Raw genomic sequence first — 19443 nt, 5'->3', positions numbered from 1 at the left:
CTGGTGTGACTCGGCGTCACGGAGCGTCACGGCCACGGATCAAAGATTCGGATCTCGATTCACATGCAGGCCGACTTTTACACACACTTCGTTCCTGCGCACTGCAGGTCGTAGAAGTCTACCATGGCCCCTAAGAAATCGGTATTCAGGCAGCCTGGGGCGAGGCACTTTCAGCTTGTGCACAGGTCGCAGCGCGATCCGCTCATTCACGACCCCGAAGCAAGTCAGCATGTCCTGAAGCCATTCGAGCGGGAAAACGTCAAAAAGGTATATACATTCCATTCCACCATCTACTATACCTTCCCTCAACTATTTATTAGGGAAAATCCAGAGCAGAACTCGAATCCTACCTCTCCCCCTCCGACCTCGCCCATGACCTCCAGCGCCCCAACATCGGCGAGGCCGCCCTCTACGGCATCTACTACGACGACACCGAGTACGACTACATGCAGCACCTCAAGCAGGCCGGAGTCCAAGAAGAAGGCGTCGAGAGCGTCCTCATCGAGGCCCCGCAGCCGCCCAAGGCGAAGGGCAAGGGCAAGGTCCCTATCCAGCTGCGCGACCTCCCCGCGGAGGCGCTGCCCTCGACGTCGGAGCTGCCGAGGAACTATGATTCGTTGGCGGCCGTGCCGTCGAGCATTGCGGGCTTCCAGCCGGACATGGACCCGCATTTACGCCAGGCGCTCGAGGCGCTCGAGGACGATGCTTTTGTGGATGAAGGGTTGGAGGATGATTTCTTCGCGGAACTCGTGGCCGAGGGTGAGCGGGACGAAACAGAGCCATTCGAGTACGAGTTCAAAGAAGACGGCTTGGAAGAGGGAGAAGAGGTTGGGGAGGCAGAGGAGGAAGACCAGTCATGGGAAGCCCGGTTCAAGCAATTCAAGATCTCGCAAAAACAAGCTGGGCCTCCTACAGATCCCGCCTCTGAATTTGAGGACGAGGAAGACAGGGACACTGTCTCCGGACTGCCCCAGATCGCCGTGATTGGCGGTAAGCGCAGAAGAAAGAAGACATCAGATGCATCTGGTTACAGTATGAGCAGCTCCTCGATGTTCCGCAACGAGCACCTCTCCGTCCTGGACGAACGGTTCGACGCCGTGCGTATCTCTTCTACCCGTCCACACGCGCATTACTCAACAAGCACCGCAGATCGAGAGGGAATACGGCTCCGACGACGACTTCGACGACGCCGCCTCGCACTCCTCCTCCTCGGACGAAGCCCCGCAACTCATCACCTCCCGCGAAGACTTCGAGTCCATGCTCGACGAGTTCCTCACCGACTACGAAATCCTCGGCAACAAAATGAAACACGTGCTGTCCGGCGACACCGCCGCGGAGAAACTCGACACGCTCCGGCGGGCAATGGGTCAGGACGACCGCGTCAGAGTGGAGCAAGGAGCGGACGCAGAGGAGGAGGAGCCGCGCGAGTTTACGTGGTTCGCGGAGGAGAAGGAGGACAAGTGGGACTGCGAGACTATCCTTAGTACGTACTTTCTCCTGCTTACACGCGTCGCGTTGTTCACTTCATTGCAGGCACATATAGTAACCTCGAGAACCACCCCCGGATGATCAGCGCTCGGACCAAGTCGGTGCCCAAAATCCGCCTTGACCCTCGAACAGGACTTCCCTCCGTGCAAGAGAAACCCGAACGCAAAGCTAAACCTCCCAAGGAGGAAGTTGACGACGACTCGGATCTCACGGAGAACGAGAGAATAGGTAAGGCGTATATACAACATGCCCCCTCAGGTGCTCAGCCCCTTCTGGTGTAGGCCCTGTCAGAGTCACGGTAGTCAGGACCCGCAACGAATCCAAGGAAGAGAAAAAAGCCAGGAAACAAGCCGTCAAGGCTGAACGCCGGACTCGCCGCGCAGAGAAGAAATCCACGAAAGAGGAATTCTCCAACGAAATTAAGCAACAGACGAGCCGCATCGCACAAAAGGGGAATTCGGCGAGAATGCGGAAGCTATGATAGCGCGTGTTCCATTATAGAGTAGCAATACATACACTTGGCGAGACTACAAGAGGATTGAATGCGACAATATAATACAAGTACTGCATGGGTATCAATAGACAGGATATGATATGGTAGTGCTACTGGGAGTCCGAGATGCTCCAGAACGGGAAGATAAAGTCGCGAATGGCGGCGAGAAACCATGATAGCGCTCATGGGATGCATTACCAGTCAGGCCAGAGATCTAGAAGACTGTCGCCCTCCTCCTCAGGAGTGTCCTTCTGCTTCATCCACCTGTCGGGGACCTGAAAGCAAGTCGCAATTGTCACAACCACCAAAGTAGATGGAGAGAATGCAAGAGGACATACCAAGGGGAAGTACCTCTCCATGGCACTCAGGAAGCGCTGGCGATACTGCTTGGGAGTAATGATAGTTGGTTCACCCTTTCCAGCGGCGCCCAGATCCTTCACCCAGCTTTCCAGCTTCTTGTCCCAGGTGTAGGTTCGGATGTAATCTAGACAAGTATGATGAGAGGACCGTGGAGGCAGACGCAGGAGTACCTACCGACAATACCGACAACTAATTCCTTCCTCTCGCTGTCGACCCCCACCACGAGGGAGTAATCCATAACGTTAATGTCCGCCAGGAATTTACTGTCGTTATATAATGCGCCACGTAGTATCCGCTTTGAGTGCTCCCGCAAGTAGAATGGAACCAGATGGGCGACTAAATGGCCTCAGTCGCAGATATCAAGAACAGAATGCGGACTGTGCTCACCCTCGACTAGATTTTCATCTAGAAGAACTTCATTTTCCCGTCCAGTAGACTGGACGTGACGGTTGCGAGTGGAGCCCTTAAGATCATAGATCTAGGAATTATTCAATTACATGTCTGCACAAAGGGTAGCCTGATGCATACCTTCGAAAATCGACGATCATAAAACAGGTTCTCCATAACAAGGAGGTTCATCTGGAGCGACTTCGATCTCCCAGATCCGTTGTCCTTAGTTTTTCTGAACGCTATCTTGTAGCACCCAAACACTTTCGCAAGCAGGGTGGGACGCTAGGACAGGGAGTTGAGTCTTTGTCAGACGCACCATGCGGTGAACTCACCTTGGCAGTGACCGCAGATGACATGTAATCGAAATAAGCCGGTCCAAACGACTCCATGGTCTGCATCTCAGCCTTAGAGAGTTCTTTTGCGATGAAGCGGTCATCTATAACAGATAAATAACGATTTGGAATGGTATTGATAATAGGAAACTTACCTCTGGTCTTCAGGAACGCGGAACCTGATTTACCACCGCTTGCGTTCCATTTGATGCACCGCGCTAGAGATTCTATCATGCTCTTCTCGCAATCATAGGTTCGTCGCAGAGCGTCGAATTGTTCGGGATACAAAACAGTGCATGAGATGGTCAAGCCCCCGCTCTCGAACGCTGCACAGGACGTCAGTAACACAACGCAGATAAGAAACACTACTCACAGATTTGCCATGGTAGTTTCGAAGAGGGGACACGCATTTCTTCCGTTGGATTCGTTCCTTCAGCCACTTCTACGTTAACGACACCCCAGGTGGATGTAGATTCGGCCACGGAACGATCATCGGGCATGAACACCTCTCCACTTTCCGTCAACTTAGGCTCTCTCGCTTGTCGCTTCTCCGCGCGAGATTTGCCGAGCATCTCGCGATATTGCGGAGAACTATATAGAATATGAGGCAAAGAAATGTTATCTAGTCATTTGACTTACTTCAGAGCCAGTGCAATGATAGAAGTAGGCTCGTCGGTGCGCACAACCATTGATGATTCTCGAAAAATATGCTCAGGATCCGCCATAGGATCATCCGCGTCCATTTCCATGCGGGAGCGAGGTTGCGGGAATTGTTGCGGCCAGAAACCAGAAAGCGCTTTCAAAATAGAGTGACGCTCTGCACCTGGCGGGCCCATATCAAGTTCCGCAAAGGGGTGCGTAGGGGATGGCTGTTGTGTCATAGGAGTCCCCGACAGTATGGGCGACGGAGGGAAAGAAGGGAGATCCTGTGCGATATCACGAGCTCGTGGCACCTCGACGAGTTGGCCTGTGTGTTTCGCGCCGTCGACTCCGGCAGAGGGATCAGCAGAGGGCATCCCACCAGCCATTTCCCGTTCGACCACAACCGTAGGGGTTTCAACTGTCGTATCAACTTTCGTCTCAACTTCCGGAGGTTTGCGAACGTCTTCTTCGTCGCCGCCCCCTTCGTCGTCAGCCTCACTAGAAGAGTCTGAGCTTTCTGACTCATCCCTGATTACATCTTGTACGCTTTCGAGTACCTCAACCCGAGCTCGAGCAGAAGCGACAGGACGCGGTCTGCGACCTCGGATGACAGCATATCGCTGCCTACCGGATCGCTCGTTCTCTTTGCTAAGACGTTCAAAATGCTTCGCTATGTTGGAGACTTTGCTGCCCTGGCTGGGTGTTATGCGGCGGAGGGTCGACTTGGGGCCAGCTGCGGAGGTCGGGCGAGAGGGCGCTTTGTCTTTCGCGTTCCCTCTCACCGCTTTCAACCTGGAGCCTCTGCCGACGGCGAGGAACTGTGAGGTACTGCTACCAGAAGCGACTGGGGGCGGCGATGTACGTCCGGTTCGGAGGGTGGTATCGGTGGCGGTCCGGATGAAGGGCGGTCGCTTGTCGGGAGAAGTTCGACGGGAAGTAGGGCCTGATTCCAATGAGGATGCGAAGCCTCCTGGAGCTCGAGTACCTTGAGCAACATGACGTCGTGGACGCGCTAAGTACCGCGGGGCAATATTGGCGGCATAACTGTGCTCGAAATCTGAAGTTGAAGCCTTCCTGGCAAGCAAATTGCCGCGTGGTTTGGTCTTAATTACGGTCCGAATCGGTTGGCTAGTAAACTCTTGATCGCTTTCCGGATAGCGCGGAGGAAGAGCCGTCTTCGCTAGTTCTTGCACTCCCTGAGGTGGCAGATACTCTTGATATTTCTTGACTAGCTCAGCCACGCTGGGTTGTTGAGCAGAACGCCTAGGCAGCCTCGACACGCGTTGCGGAGGTGCCGGGTCAACCCTCACCGCACCTGCTTGACGCTTCATCATAATTAGTACCATTGTGGACACCATTGGGATACAACTCACGACAGTCGATGGTGACAGAGTCATTTCTACTTCGCCCGGTACAGCCCCGATAGTCGAATCGCTATCGGGATCGGACGTGCTCGCTTGTTCAGTCACAGGCGCGCTTGTAGTGTCTTCGGTCGAAACAAGTTCATTATCCGAGGGAAGTTGGCTGCGGCGCAAAGTGCCATCGCCGACATCCGACTCTGATGCCTCGGATGCAGAGGACGTCGATGTCAGCGAGTCCCCTGTTAATCTTCTGGGAGGCATGACTACTTCTTCAGCTTCTGAAACACTTGATGAAGGTGCGTGCTGATCGAAGGCTGTCGACAGTTCATGTTTCCTGGGCCACATAGCGCGTACTGTTCCAAAGGCAGACACTCTGCGCCCACCTTTCTCCCAGGGAACCTGTGAGACCCTTGGCTTAGGAAGCCCGTCAAACTCCTGCTGCCATGCGACAATCTTGTCCTGTCTGTAGGCGCGTACTTCGTTCAGGGCTAGCGTGTCCGTCGGGGACGACTCCTTGTACACTTTATTGATCCGTCGAGCGATCTCATTTCTCTCTGTTTCGGCTCTAACGATTAGTGCATTGATTTCAGCACTTTGTTGGGCGTCAGCTTCTTCATCGCCGGTGGCAGCATCAATCTCTGTCAACCTGAGGTCGTGAATAAGGGCTGTGTACCAAGTCGTGTTGCGATTCATTAGACGCTCGTAGTCGGTATTTTTCAGCTCCAGAAGAGTTTCCGGCCTGACGCGGATGCGCATCGGTGGGTACACGACTTCATGCAATGTAATAGGGTCAGCCTGGAACCGAACAGACATGCCGTTGAAGGCAAAGTATCGGACGTGATCCCGGTAGATGTTATGCTGACAACCAGCCCCTTGAACCAGCTGGACGTCCGCGGGATAGAAGTGCAATTCCAAGAACTTGGCAAAAGAATACCTTTGCATCTCCTGCGAAATTGGTATAAACGGTGTGACCGACCCGCACTTCCTGCAGACGCTCCAAGTAGTGATCAGGTCCGGTGAGGGTGCGTAAGCGGCCTGCCCTTTGATTTGGCCGTCCCACTGTTCTACTCCAACGAACAGCCGAGTCTCATTATGGACATAGACCTTGCAATGCCGTGCAAGAGGCTGATTGCAGCCCTTACCCGAGCAGACTGCTTTCGGATCCAGGAACTGACGGACGGTCTCCACGATAGATTTGTCTATGAATTGTCCCAAAGTACAATCGCCCTCCCCATAGAAGGTGACGTATTTGAGTTTTGGCGGAAAGCAGGCGCGGTGGCGTTCGTACTCAGCTATGGGTAAGGTGAACTCCCATAGACTGATACATTGATACTTCTCGACCACGAAGTCGTCGCGGTTCTTTCGAAGATACCATTCCCAGACCCTTCGTTGCTCCTCATGCTGCGCCTTTACTTGCCCATAATGGCTTTCTAGGGCGATGTCGGCAACCGACCTGAGCGGGATCCGGGTCTCGTCAGGTGCGACGGTCGATAAGGCTGGTGAAGCGGGTGCGGTCAGAGAGGTAGTGGCCATTGTGGACATGGACGAAGTCGATGTATGTTTACCGTCGAAGTAACTGGATGGAGTATCTGAACCCGATGAACCTTCAACGTCGCCGGGCTTCGGTGTTTTGGACAGATCATGCAATGCCGGTAACGCCTCTATCTGGGCTTTTAGTTCATCTTGGAAAGAAGCAGGCGTTATGGTCATCTCTTGTTGGTGCCCGTGGTTGACTTTCTCCTCTCGCCTGATAACTTCATCTTCCCAGGCCTGCTTAGCCCTGATGAGCTCATCATCTAGCTCTTTCATCCTCTTGATAGGATACGGCGGGGGGAAGCGCAAAGTCGCCGAAACGGATATGAACGTGTTCAAATATGGCTCTAAGGATTCTTGGATTCTTCTAGAGAGTTTCAACTGCTCTGCGTCTTCATCCACTACGCTTCTGGCATCACCCTCGCTGTCCATATCATCATTGTGAGCCGAAGAACTCCCAGTATCCCCTTGATTGTCAAAGGTAGCTGCGAAGTTGGCAAACGGATCATGTTCGGTGGACTCCGCGTTGGACGGAACTGCGAGGCTCGAGAGTGGCGGCAATGTTATGAGCGAGTCCTTCCATAGATGCGTCTCCAATTTCAAGTTCCGGACGATGAAGGCCAGGAATCTGGTGACCTTCTTAATCCTCCTCAACACCTCAATGTCACCCCCACGGACGATAATGGTGCATCCCATGTCCCGACTGCATCCCTCAAAGCGCATGAAGGTCTTACGCCGCCCTGGGATCAAAGGATGATCAAACGTCTGGATCCGGAAATTCGATGCGTGTCCTAATCGAGGCTCCAGAGCCAACTTGTCAATGGATGAGAACACATCCGCCTGCGTCATGCGTGCAACAAACTGGACCGCAGACCCCTTCACCGATCTCGCGACGGCTATCCGATGCTTCGCAAGCGCGTCCAGCGCGAGTCGCGAGACGGACTTCTCAACCAGCAGTACATGCGGCCTGAGCGCTGCAATTCGACTTGCAAGGTTGCCGAGATATTCCTTCTCCTGCCGCACGATCTGTCCGAAATGCATGTACTGCCCTTCCACTCGGTGGAACTCGAGTGGAAAGGTAACAAGCATCACCCGAGGGTTCCGCTGGGTCCGAGACATCTGCTTGTGCGCGACATTCTTGGTAATGACTGCACCGTCCACGTATTCAGAGTCTTGAGGAGTACCACCCGGAAGCTTCTTGATCTTAACATACCGGCGGACATCCATATCTGCGCCTTGTCGCTGGGGGTACGCAGTGAACGTCAATTCACGAGCAATACGAAGTGCCAACTTCAGCAGCGTCTCCTCCCACTCCTTGACATTTGGTATTTCTTCCTTGGTCAGCATCTGTCGCAACATAATCCGCAAATGGAACATCGAGATCAAGTTCAGCTCCTGTGCATAGGCTGTACTTTCTCTCCGCTGTCGCCAAGCGGGCTCCCCGGGAATCATGTATTCCGTCAATCGGCTCTGTACACGACTTCTGATAAATGGCGTGCCAGGATCGTCGTAGCCTGCATAAGAGTTATACCGTGACCTCAGAGCATTGTGCGGTCCCGGGCTGTCCACAATACCCGCTGAATACGCATTTTCTGGTGATGATCCTGGAAACTGAATTGAGCTAGTCCCATCGACATTCACGGGCACGGTTATCGGGAAGTCTACAGGAGTTTTAGTACCACCCCTTGGTGATTGGTCGGGACGCTCAGAGGACGCATCCTGGACATCGAACACGTCCTTCTCGTCTTCGTGAACACCGCGACGGAAAGGCGCTATACTCTTACGCATGGCGTCTCTGGTTACCAGATCGTCCGGGGACATAGATCGTGCAGGAGAGGAGAGACCGCTATCATCCGACCGGTTGGCCGCACGTCTATTCCTAGCCTCAGCTATCGAGAATAAGTTATAAGGTTCGTCGGACCGCCCGAACAGCTGTGCCGCCGCGAACGGAGACTGAGGGTGATGACCCAAGCCAAAGGACATAGCGTCCATTCCGAACTGATGAGCTGCAAAGGCTGCAGATGTAGGCGCAGATGTAACGGACCGTCGGTCATCTTCGTCCTCCTGGTCACCCTTTTGCAATTTCTCGAGGCAAAGATTACAGACACGAAGCATGCCGTCGTGGCCGAATCGGGAGCCTTTGATTATGTTGGAAGCACATCTCGAGCAAAAGATTTGCCCTATAGACTGATTAAAGGGCTGCATCCTATTGAACGAACCGACGCACCGCATATACGACAATGATGTTTCCGTCTCCAGGTCGTAAACACACTCTTGCAGTCATAACATTCCTTGCAGTTTTCATCATCCATCCAGTAATCCTTCGAGAGGCCTACAGATTGAGATCAGAAGGTGAGACGTCGAAGTAGCGGATGGGATGATTACCCTCCCCGCGTATCCTCCGCATGACCTTGGACACTGAATCTGACCTCCTCACGCTCATAGTGGTTCTTATACTCCGAGCGTCATCTTGTATTGGGAATCCAGGGATCGCAGTGCCGTATGCTCCCCCATCTGGAGTTTCCACTGCCGGTGAATTCATCAACCCACCCCGAGATGGTGGCCTATCATATTCGCCATTGAATGATGGCGCTTCGGATACTACCGGCGTAAGCGAAACAAGTGGAGGAGCAGTCTTGGGTAATAGAACAGTAAGAGGAGCATGACGATCCGTGGACGATCGGGAGGAGACGTTAGAGGTCTGGTGCTGAAGCACCGAGTTGGACGGCCGTCGTAGTTCAGTAGTACTGGATGACTTCGCAGTGCTCTCTTTCTGTCCATTACTGGTGATAGTCGGCGCTCCAGAAGCTACAGCTACCGCTTGCGACAGCGGATCGGTAAAGGTGCTCTTCAGCTTCGAAAACAAGGAAGACACCAGCGCGTAGGAAGATTGATCGTTCTCGTCCTCTTCCGAGAAGGGATTGAAAGACGTTAGACTCGTGACATCGTCGACCAGCTTCGTGTTGCTGCGAGATCGTGAAGATAGCCCGCTCTGGCTCGGTCCAGGGAGAGACGTAGGCGATTCCATGCGGTACACTCAATGTAAGGCAAGAGATTTAACGTGGTTGCATCTTTTGCTCGACGAGAGGGACGTCACCGATGGAGAATAACGGACGTAAAGTATGTTTCGGGAGGACGGGAAGCGAGTTCCGAGAGGTTCTGGGAACACAACAGATATCCTCCCAAGCCTGCGCTCGAGCAGCAGATATCAAGCAAAACTGAACCGTCTATCCAGTCCGGTATCCAACGTCGACAGCAGCGATGGCGGCCAGTAATCAAAGCTAATGTGCGGATAGGGAGTTCGGAGGCCAAGTTGGACTCGGACGCGGAGCGCAGGTAAAGCCACCGCGCGAGGAGCACGTGCCAAGGCGCCCACAATCTAGCCTAGTAGTAGTACGCGTCCCACCAGAGCAGACGCCACTGGCCAGGACCCGACTCAGACTCTTTCCGAACACATTTACTAAACCATGGATGAAGATGATGCCGACTATATGCAAGGGAGTGATGATGAGGCGAGTCACCCTCTTCACCCAAGTCATTACTTGGCTTGAACCCGGGCGCAGGACTATGGCTTTGAGTATTCGGACGATGATGAGGCGAACGAGTCTGGAACGGTGGACATCGAGAATATGTACTACACTGCAAAGTGTAAGATTTTTGTATGTGGCTGCCTTGGACCGACGGTAATGGCTCCGTTCAGCGAAGAAGGAAGACAATCCCGAGCAAGCACTGAAAGAGTTCCGGGCCATCGTCGATCAAGAGACGGAGAAAGGAGATTGGTTCGTATCATCCTCGTACCCCCTTAGCGCATCTGTACATTGATTACTTACAGGGGCTTTAAAGCTTTGAAGCAATCCACGAAGTTGCTCTTCCTTCACCTCCACCGACCAAACGATGCATTGAAGACTTATACCGAACTGCTCACCTACACCAAGTCTGCTGTGACTCGCAATTATTCCGAGAAGACGATCAACGGTATATTGGATTATGTCGGCGGTGGGAAGGGTGGTCCCGTGGAGGTCGATGTGTTAGAACGGTTCTATCAGGCAACAAAAGATGCCCTCGTGGAAGCGAAGAATGAGGTGAGTCACTCCCCTTCCTAAGAAGAGTCGTTAAAGATTGCTCTCAATACCTCAATAATAGCGTCTGTCTGTCAAGACAAATCTCAAGCTAGCCAAGCTATGGCTGGATCGTCGGGAATATGGCCGCCTATCAAAGGTACGATCCTTCCTGTAGCGTGTCACTGTGTCTCATCTACGCTTCCCTAGCTTATCAAAGAGCTGTACGATGCAACCGGAACCGGGTCAGACGGCGATGACCAGTCACAGCGTGGCACCCAGTTACTAGAAATCTACGCGCTCGAGATACAGATGCACAACGAGACCAGGAATCTCAAGAAGTTGAAGGTCTGGATCCATCTCTATATTCGTTACAGTAATGGCCTAAACAGTGTGGTTAGGAAATCTACAACGCCTCTAATAGCGTCCGTTCTGCCATTCCACATCCTCGCATCATGGGGGTAATCAAGGAATGCGGAGGGAAAATGTGGATGGGTGAACGTATGTAGTTGTCTCTAATTCAACTCCTGACTGTTTCCAGCTGATCGGCGACCCGTCCACCCAGGTCAATGGAACCGCGCAAGCGAAGATTTCTTCGAATCCTTCCGGAACTACGACGAGGCTGGATCGCCGCAGCGCATCCAAGTCCTGAAATACCTCGTGCTGGCGAACATGCTCACCGGGAGCGAGGTGAACCCCTTCGACAGTCAGGAGACGAAACCGTGAGTACCGGCCTGGGTCTGTGGCGGGTCTTCCGAAGTAACGTTGCGTTGTGCAGATACAAGAACGACCCGCAGATCAAGGCTATGACTGACCTTGTGGATGCCTACCAGCGACGAGAGGTCTTCGCTGCCGAGAAGATCATACGAGGTTACTCCGCTGATTTTGTTTTGATCATGTCGGCTGAAGGGATTAATCCAACAGACAACCGCTCGACGATCATGGACGATCCCTTCATCCGGCAGTATATCGGTGAACTGCTAAATAGCTTACGGACCCAATACCTCATTGACCTCATCAAACCGTATAATCGGCTTGAACTGTCCTTCCTTGCAAAAGTGGGGGGAGCAACACGTCGTCGTCCGGCTTGCCGTACTGATGTCATGTTTCTCTAGCAATTGAACGTTGATAAAGAGGAAGTGGAAGAACTACTCATCGGTCTCATATTGGAAGGCAAAGTCGATGGTCAGATAGACCAGGTTTCCATGAGACTGGAGCTTTCCCGAAAGTCAGCCCTTCACTTCATGATCTGTCACAACTTCCTCAGACCATGTATACTTTTATCTAGACACAACTTGGAAAAGAAGCGCTATACCGCTTTGGAGAAGTGGACGGAGGCTCTCGAAGGTGTGCACTCAGCAGTCATCGGGAAGAATGGGAGCACGCGAGGGGATCCTGCCATGGGTCTACCGCCGGAATCGTTTGGTGCTATGCGAGAGATGGATAGGTGGGGGTAGGTTTGTCGCAATTCATGTTCTCTCGCTTTGTGTAACCGCATCATTGAAATCTGTATGCATCGGTATCCATACCGTTCACGAGCTCATTGACCTCATATCTGCGAGTCTCAGCATGGTGGGGTGAAATGTGGTCCACTCGGACAAACTCCAGAGCACAGGCTATGACGAAAACCACATGTGTAACGAATGGTAGATGTAAACTCTGCAGAGGCCAAGTCAGCTTCAAGAACGGGCAGACATCAGAATACTCACATGAGGGTGACGTGGGTCGTATAGGTTGCCAATCGTAGTTCCAACCCAACCTCGACGGAGTGTCGGTCGGCACGCGCAATTCTCTGGGGAATAGACCACGAATCCGCGCCTCCATGGCCTTCCTCTCGGATCCCCTCAAGCCCTTTACAAGCTCAAGCTCCTTTGCACTCCGTGCCCTAGGGTCCTCTGGCCGATTCGCTTCAATGTACAGATGGTTGTCCAATTTGTAGAGCTCGTCCATAGCTTCCTTCATCTTCTCAAACTTCCTCTGCAGTTCGGCTTCCCTTTTCCGGCGCACATGTCGCTGATGAAGTAGCCACGCCCGCTCAATGGTCTCGTGTGCTTGCACAGAGGGTATGGCGTGCTGGAGAGCCCGGCCGACGTCCGAGCGCCATGTCCCAGTAGGAGTGGATTTGTTTCGTAGGTTAGAGGGATACAGCACGCGCCGGAGGATTTCTTTGCGCGGGTCCCCGGCAGGAGCGTCGCGACCAGCGTACCGCACGGAAGTCTGGCATATTCTGAGCGATGGCTTGATGCTCCTTGCCGGGAGCGAAGAGAAAGCTAGAGACATGCTCCGCGGACCTGGGGGTAGTTAGAAGATGGACAACATTATCATAGACTAATTTCAGTGCCGCTACAGAGGCACGTGACCACTTCTCCGTAAATTGAAGCGCGAAACTTTGCGAGGCCCTACTGCCCTCTCTAAGGACATGTTTGGTCTCGGTTCACTGTGTCGGCAATGCTATGGATCCATAACGTCGAGACCGGTGTGCTACGCAGACAATTTGTGGAATTTTGCCCAGGCTAACCTATCCATTTGTTCAGAATACCGTGTTGTCACGGCAGCTGTCCAGCAGTCCGGTCCTGCAGCTCCGGAAGGTCAAGACCAAGGTTCCGACCATCTCAAAGAAAGCGGCTGCCGCGAAAGCTCGTAGGAAGGAGGCTCTCAAGAAGAAGAGGAACATCTACGAGCATGAGAAGATGCCCTTAACGGAGGCCATTAACGTCCTGCGAGTACGTCCTCCGATCCATCCGGTGAAGGGTGTAATATTCACGTGGAGTAGGCGGTTGAAGTGGCCAGACCAAATGCAACCTACGAGCTCATAGTCAAGACCGAGATGAAGCAAGGCACTGCCATTCCGAAGGGGCGTATCAATTTACCCCGGGAGGCGAAGCAGAAAGCTCGCGACAAGATTCTTGTCTTTGCGGAGGGGAGGCAGGCGGACGAAGCCAAGAAAGCAGGTGCTGACATCGTGGGCGGTCCGGAGCTGATCGAGGGTGTAAGTTGCCCTTGATCCTTCCCCTGTGCTGACCGTGCTCACGGAGTGTTACGGGACCTTCACAGGTCATAAATGGTCGTCATCAAGCCACCATCTTTCTCTGTACGCCGAACCTCATCCGCACGATTACGCCAAAGCTGGGTCGTGTCCTTGGTCCTAGAGGTTTAATGCCGTCAGAGCGTCGCGGCACTGTCACGGATGATATAGCTGGGTACATCCGGAGACTCCAAGGGAGTGACGAATGGAAGGGCGACAAGGCTGGCACCATTCGCACACCCATCGCAAAGGTTTGTGCGATTCCGCTTCATGCCCTTCCTCGGCTGTTTCTCACTTTCTGCGACCCTCAGCTACAATGGCCCATAGACGACGTTATCAAGAACGTTCGACACTTCATCACAACTGTGAAGCGGGCGACGGGCATTCAGAAGGACGACGCAGAGTCTAAGAAGGGCAATAAGCCCTCGACCTCAATAACGAAGGTCGTCCTCAGTTCTAACCAAGGACCTGGCATACAGATAGCAGATGTATAATAATAATACAGCTTTCCTATGGTATATCTATAGCTACAGTGATTGAGTGGTGAACACGCTCGTAAGTAGGAGTTGAGAGTCTGATCCTAATCAAGATCATCGAACGAGTCGCGGTTCCGAACCCTTTGCTGACGCAGTTTATCCGCCCGCTCTTTCAGCTCACCATCGAGACTTGCGTAGCTGGCGGCCTGCTGTCTGTGCAAGTTCTTGCGTTTGCCGATGTCGCTGCCTTTGACGGGGGTTGTGTCACCAGCCCGTCTCGCGCGAGTGGGCTGGTGCCTTTCCTGAGGGGCATTCTTGGGTTCGTGCGGGAATATATCGCCCCAGCTCGATTTCCGAGCGTCGTAGAAAGGCTGCTTGCCTTGCGACTTCGGGATTGTCATGCGCATAATCTTGGCTGGGCGAAAGAACATATTAGAGCTAGATGCGCCTTCTAAAGCAGTGAATTACCTTCATGTGTGCATGCATCGATGATGACATGGCCGCTGCGTTTCAAAGGGGGGAACACTAAACGCGGCCAGCTGAAGGCTTCGAGACGTAACTGATCCTGTATCTCATCAAACGACCCTTCTACTTCAGTAAGCCTAGTAGGGCCAGTTATATGAACGTCTTCATGCTTTGCAGAAGGGTGTTCGTGATGTTCGCCAACGAGCCTGAGCTCTTTAAGCGGTTCAGGATTGAAGGCCAGCTTCTCCAGCACGCGAGCGCCGACAGAGCCTATCCGTCCCACTTTCTTCTCCGGCACCGCTGGACGCTCACCTCGCCGAATGACGACGTACGAGTATCCAACATCTTCGTGACCCGTTCCGGAGTGTTTCGTCCTGCGGATGAACTCAGGGCGTTGCAGCCGCTGCGAAAAGCCGCACACGAGTCGCGTCGATCCGGGGTGGTACAGAGGGCAGGTGCCGTCATGTGGACAAGGTGCAACCACATGAGCCCCTTTAATTTCGGACGGCCAGCTCGCCATGTCAGGGTTCTGGAGTTCTTTGCGTCCCATCGTGAGTATCTTTTGCCTGGCTTCTGCGATACTCTCAAAGCCTTCCGTCGTGCTGTGGTCAATCAAGATCTGGATCAAGGACTTTAGTATCTTTCGTGAGGATATATCAGTTGACCTACGATAACGCTGGCACCGCTCTCCCACATTTCCTTGACAAGCTCCTTCTTGGCCAGTGGATTAGGTAAAGAAGACAGCTGGAATGCGGATAATGCCACGAAGTCTCCCCCGCGTGCACGTTCCACTGTGTCCTCCTCGTGGAGTGATTTCCGCCAGGATACCTTTAAGTCGCCCATCTCGATATTTTGCAGTAAGCGTTTTCCGATGGAAACTAGTCCATCCCGCCTGTCGATCCCAACGTAATTGAAGACTGTAGACAATGCAAGCTGACGGTCGATAGCCGAATCTGCAGACTGGAAGCAATGTCCCGCAGCCCTGCAAGGAATGAATGATCAACGACACACAACGAAATGATGACAGACGTATGTACCATAGGCCACTTCCAGTCCCGGCACCCCAGTCGATGATTCGTCCCACTTTCCAGTCAGGACCCAGCCGGCGCTTCACATGATCCAATACCGAATAAATGGCAGAGTAGTGTGCTGGAAGGGCGACTGACGCGAATGCTGTACCGTCCCTCTCTCGATGTCGCCCAGCTTGTTGTCTCGACTTATACTTGGTGTCGTAGGATAAATGCCACTGATTCTCGGTTTCATCCATGAAGAGCCGTTTAGCGTCCTGGTGTAGCATTGATTTGTCGGACTCTATGACTGTAATGAACCTAAAATACTACCATTCTCAGGAAGCATCATACCTGCTATAAGTCGATCAATTGAATTTTGAAGTTCCAAAGGTATGACGACCTGCCCTATGCGTCGACTACCAAAGTGAGCGGCAGGAGACTTCTTGATGTCCCAGTGATGCACCCCATCCTCTGCAGACAAGTCATCTTCCAGCGAGTTCTCTTCGTCCTCCGGGACGCTGAAGACCTCCAGCTCTCGCACAGGCTTTAAGGGCGACGTGTTCTCGACCAGCGACGCGCCGCTCTTCGCACGCATGAGAGAGATGTCCACGTCTTTTAAAAGGGCCTGCAAGGAAGGGTCTAAATCCAACGGGCCGTTGGGTTGAGAGCAGACCAAGGGCGTTGAAGTGAATCTGGCGCTTTGCGACAAGCTAGGCCGCATGACCCGCAAAGACCACGCACAACGAGACTGTAACATTTTCGAGACCTAGCGAGCGAATGTCAAAGACAGAGTCTCCCGCGTCTCCCTACGAGAGCGGCCGGATAGAGACGCGCGAAATTATTTACATGTAAAGCCACTGGCACCGGGTCAATAATACTTAGAGTGTGCTTACGTAACCGCGGTCGCTTGCTGATCGACGCGTCGGCCACTAGCAGAGTCTAGCATCCTACGCGTGAGCTCGTCCGGAGTGTTTTTCACAAACAAATGGCCACTCGACGATCCGAGCCGTCTGACACTACAGCCACAGCAACCTCTGAACCGCCCAGAAAGAAGGCGCGGGTTGGAGACGACATCCAGGAAAGTGCATCGGAGGCAAATGGCGATAAGCAGGAGGTGCTAGAAGCGGACGGAGAATTAACAGACGAATATGAGTATGAGGAAACTGATGCAATCGAGAAGGCCGATGCACCTAGGGCATCCGACCTGTACCTCGATACGGTGCGTACCAACTGCTAGCCATGGTATTGTGCACGGCTATTCATACTGGAGTAGATCAACAGAGCGGTCCTGGACTTCGATTTCGAGAAATTGTGCTCGGTATCTCTCTCGAATATCAATGTATACGGCTGTCTAGTCTGCGGAAAATATTTTCAGGGCCGCGGGAAAAGCTCATACGCCTACGCCCATTCCATTCACGACGATCACCATGTATTTATAAATCTAGAAACAAACAAGGTGAGTCGCGTCTTATGCTTGGTGCGGGACCCCTATTTAATTCTGCTAGGTTTACGTCCTCCCTGATGGCTATGAAGTTGTAGATCCTTCACTAGAGGATATTGCTTTCTACCTGAAGCCGACTTTCACCCCCGCTTCCATATCCCAACTATCTTCCCCGGCTCACTTGAACAAACCATCTTACGACTTATCCTCGAAACCTTACATCCCCGGATATGTCGGCCTCAATAACATCAAAAGACATGATCACATGAACGTGATTATCCACACTCTACTTCACGTACCTCCACTACGAGACCATCTGCTATTGTCGAATTTCCGCGGTAAGGAAAGTGAGATGCTAAAGCGCTTTGCCGGCCTGGCTAAGAAAATATGGAATCCACGACTGTTCAAGGCTCAGGTCAGCCCTCACGAATTCTTGCAAGAGGTAGGAAGGGCTAGCGGTGGCAAGTTCAGGTTAGAAAATCAGGGTGACCCAGTCGAGTTCCTTGGCTGGTTGTTGAATCATCTACACAAGGACTTCGGCGGTACGAAGAAGAAGGACTCCAGTAAGTAGTGACGTCGAGGATCTCTGTTGTGTCGGCTCATTCGATGTCTAGGTATAATCTTCAAAACGTTCCAAGGCGAGGTGCGAATGGAAACCCAGCAAGTTGTCGTGGGTCGCGACCTGGATTCTGATCAAAAACCACGCTTTGCTATTGATCGGGGTTGGTGGTCTTCCTCATATACCCTCATAATCTACAGTGACATGTATGTAATCTGCAGAGATTAAAACAAGCGTTTCGCCCTTCCTCTTCCTCGCATTGGATCTGCCGCCACCCCCACTGTTCCAAGACGCCGTCGAGAAGAACATCATTCCCCAAGTCGGGATACACTCTGTCCTCGCCAAGTATGACGGAAAGACGACTCAGGCACGCTTATGGCATTCAGGTGTGGCCGCAGATGAATTGATTTTTGTTATCTGCATAGGAAATCCGGGGTCAGCTACGAAGGTACAAATGTCAACGCCTGCCTCCGTATATCATTTTGCACTTCAAACGGTTCACGAAGAACATGTTTGTGGAAGAGAAAAATCCCACTATTGTCAATTTCCCGCTCAGAGGACTTGATTTTCGAGATTGTTGGTCACGCTCTTACTTCATTCACGTCATTCTGACGAAACACTGACTCGGTGATTCTCCTGTGCCTGGCCCTTCAGATCTCGACGCCTCGCCTTCACACCCGTCAACGGCGTATGACCTCATCGCCAATGTGACCCACGAGTCTGTGGCCGGTACTACTCGTGATAAGGAAAATACGGTGTGGAAAGTCCACCTGCGGGCGGGCTCGGGCGGTGGCGATAAGGAGAAATGGTACCAAATACAAGACTTAATAGTTGAAGAGATTCGGAAGGAAATGATATTCCTAGGAGAGACTGTGTTGCAGGTGGGACACCCGATCTGACAGGCTCCCTTACTCATGCTGACCTCTTACAGGTTTGGGAAAGGCGGGAAGCTGCGGGAAAGCCTATGGATGTGGATTCCTGACGGCCACATCTATATCCGTGACCCCGACCTCCTCAAACGCAACTATGGCCCACCCGTTTGACATATGACATGGGTATGTATATAGAGTGCAAGGGACAGCGATGTTCGCGCATTGACATGTGTATCGCTGCGGTTGCCCCTCTAAACATCGTACTCAATAGTTGCACCGATTCTTCTACCCCGATATTGGTGATTTTGAATGCCCCATTGTATTATGTGAAACCCGGTCACCAATATCATCCCCCAACGCTATTTCGGAAGTTCTTAAGACACTTGTCGCATAACACGGCGTGATATCTCGAGAACAGTTTTAGAACATGATCAGGGTCAATCTTTCCAGCTGAAGTACTGGCAGCGGTTTAGGAAGATGGATTTTGGCATGCAATGTGGACGTGTGAGAGATGCATAGCCTCCCATTGGCATTGATACGGAGCCCTCAGTAACGACGGGTGGGGATTTCCTGCGTATGTCTTCTAAATCGCTGCCTTACTGGGGCCGTCCGGACGAGGCCGTCTTTGAACCAGAGTCTGAATGGTCGCCTGGACGAGGTTTCGAAATATTATCTGGATCCCGACTTCCCAGAGGGGTGTTAGCCTCTCCGCTTGCTGTCTGTGGAGGGGAGGTACTATTATAGCATGTCATCGCCGCGCGTCCTGAGAGTCTGGATCGTCCCCTGAACGTACGACTGATACTCTCGAGCTTGAGCCTCCAGGAGCGGCTTGAAAATGTATACTCCGGAAATAACACCTGATTTTGTTTTATTGAGAAAGGTACCATCACACCTAAATAATCGTTTACCGGTGAACGCAGCTACAAGGAGAGGAGTCA

General features: G+C 52.6%; 7 protein-coding genes across 7 annotated transcripts; 4 read left to right on the top strand and 3 right to left on the bottom strand.

Annotated features, from left to right (window-relative positions):
* Positions 1-85: 85 nt before the first annotated feature.
* GLOTRDRAFT_52057 (LTV-domain-containing protein) lies at positions 86-2082 on the top strand. Its single transcript, XM_007862142.1, has 5 exons — positions 86-267; positions 321-1097; positions 1150-1483; positions 1534-1716; positions 1770-2082. Exons 1-5 carry the CDS (start codon positions 124-126, stop codon positions 1967-1969), a joined length of 1638 nt encoding a protein of 545 aa, XP_007860333.1. The 5' UTR covers positions 86-123; the 3' UTR covers positions 1970-2082.
* Positions 2083-2118: 36 nt separating this feature from the next.
* GLOTRDRAFT_134891 (uncharacterized protein) lies at positions 2119-9813 on the bottom strand. The gene is made up of 12 exons (XM_007862426.1): positions 8985-9813; positions 8827-8931; positions 5079-8779; positions 3703-5030; positions 3437-3654; positions 3219-3389; positions 3064-3167; positions 2870-3013; positions 2729-2819; positions 2516-2677; positions 2320-2465; positions 2119-2256 (listed from the first exon to the last, which is right to left on the bottom strand). Exons 1-12 carry the CDS (start codon positions 9625-9627, stop codon positions 2176-2178), a joined length of 6894 nt encoding a protein of 2297 aa, XP_007860617.1. The 5' UTR covers positions 9628-9813; the 3' UTR covers positions 2119-2175.
* A 208-nt stretch (positions 9814-10021) lies between these two features.
* GLOTRDRAFT_108824 (PCI-domain-containing protein) lies at positions 10022-12244 on the top strand. Its single transcript, XM_007862425.1, has 12 exons — positions 10022-10111; positions 10163-10247; positions 10300-10378; positions 10432-10681; positions 10743-10817; positions 10868-11005; positions 11059-11158; positions 11223-11379; positions 11436-11527; positions 11582-11715; positions 11773-11885; positions 11946-12244. Exons 1-12 carry the CDS (start codon positions 10067-10069, stop codon positions 12112-12114), a joined length of 1437 nt encoding a protein of 478 aa, XP_007860616.1. The 5' UTR covers positions 10022-10066; the 3' UTR covers positions 12115-12244.
* On the bottom strand, positions 12225-12955 carry GLOTRDRAFT_52048 (uncharacterized protein). Its single transcript, XM_007862141.1, has 2 exons — positions 12367-12955; positions 12225-12316 (listed from the first exon to the last, which is right to left on the bottom strand). Coding segments are annotated over exons 1-2 (573 nt in total). The 5' UTR covers positions 12938-12955; the 3' UTR covers positions 12225-12314.
* Positions 12956-13105: 150 nt separating this feature from the next.
* Positions 13106-14176, top strand: GLOTRDRAFT_123899 (uncharacterized protein; the record flags this gene model as incomplete). Its single annotated transcript, XM_007863394.1, has 5 exons — positions 13106-13135; positions 13192-13380; positions 13431-13646; positions 13712-13933; positions 13994-14176. 5 exons carry the CDS (start codon positions 13106-13108, stop codon positions 14174-14176), a joined length of 840 nt encoding a protein of 279 aa, XP_007861585.1.
* An 86-nt stretch (positions 14177-14262) lies between these two features.
* On the bottom strand, positions 14263-16228 carry GLOTRDRAFT_123898 (uncharacterized protein; the record flags this gene model as incomplete). Its single annotated transcript, XM_007863393.1, has 5 exons — positions 14263-14573; positions 14627-15242; positions 15293-15605; positions 15661-15934; positions 15985-16228. 5 exons carry the CDS (start codon positions 16226-16228, stop codon positions 14263-14265), a joined length of 1758 nt encoding a protein of 585 aa, XP_007861584.1.
* A 390-nt stretch (positions 16229-16618) lies between these two features.
* GLOTRDRAFT_67512 (spindle pole body protein) lies at positions 16619-19357 on the top strand (the record flags this gene model as incomplete). The annotated part of the gene is made up of 10 exons (XM_007862424.1): positions 16619-16747; positions 16787-16852; positions 16907-17089; positions 17139-17637; positions 17689-17796; positions 17855-18000; positions 18059-18209; positions 18288-18514; positions 18565-19240; positions 19299-19357. 9 exons carry the CDS (start codon positions 16619-16621, stop codon positions 18613-18615), a joined length of 1560 nt encoding a protein of 519 aa, XP_007860615.1. The 3' UTR covers positions 18616-19240; positions 19299-19357.
* Positions 19358-19443: the final 86 nt, after the last annotated feature.

This window comes from Gloeophyllum trabeum (genome assembly GCF_000344685.1).
Source record: "Gloeophyllum trabeum ATCC 11539 unplaced genomic scaffold GLOTRscaffold_00001, whole genome shotgun sequence".
In the NCBI taxonomy this organism is placed as follows: domain Eukaryota; kingdom Fungi; phylum Basidiomycota; class Agaricomycetes; order Gloeophyllales; family Gloeophyllaceae; genus Gloeophyllum; species Gloeophyllum trabeum.
This window is presented reverse-complemented; position numbering and strand designations above follow the sequence as displayed.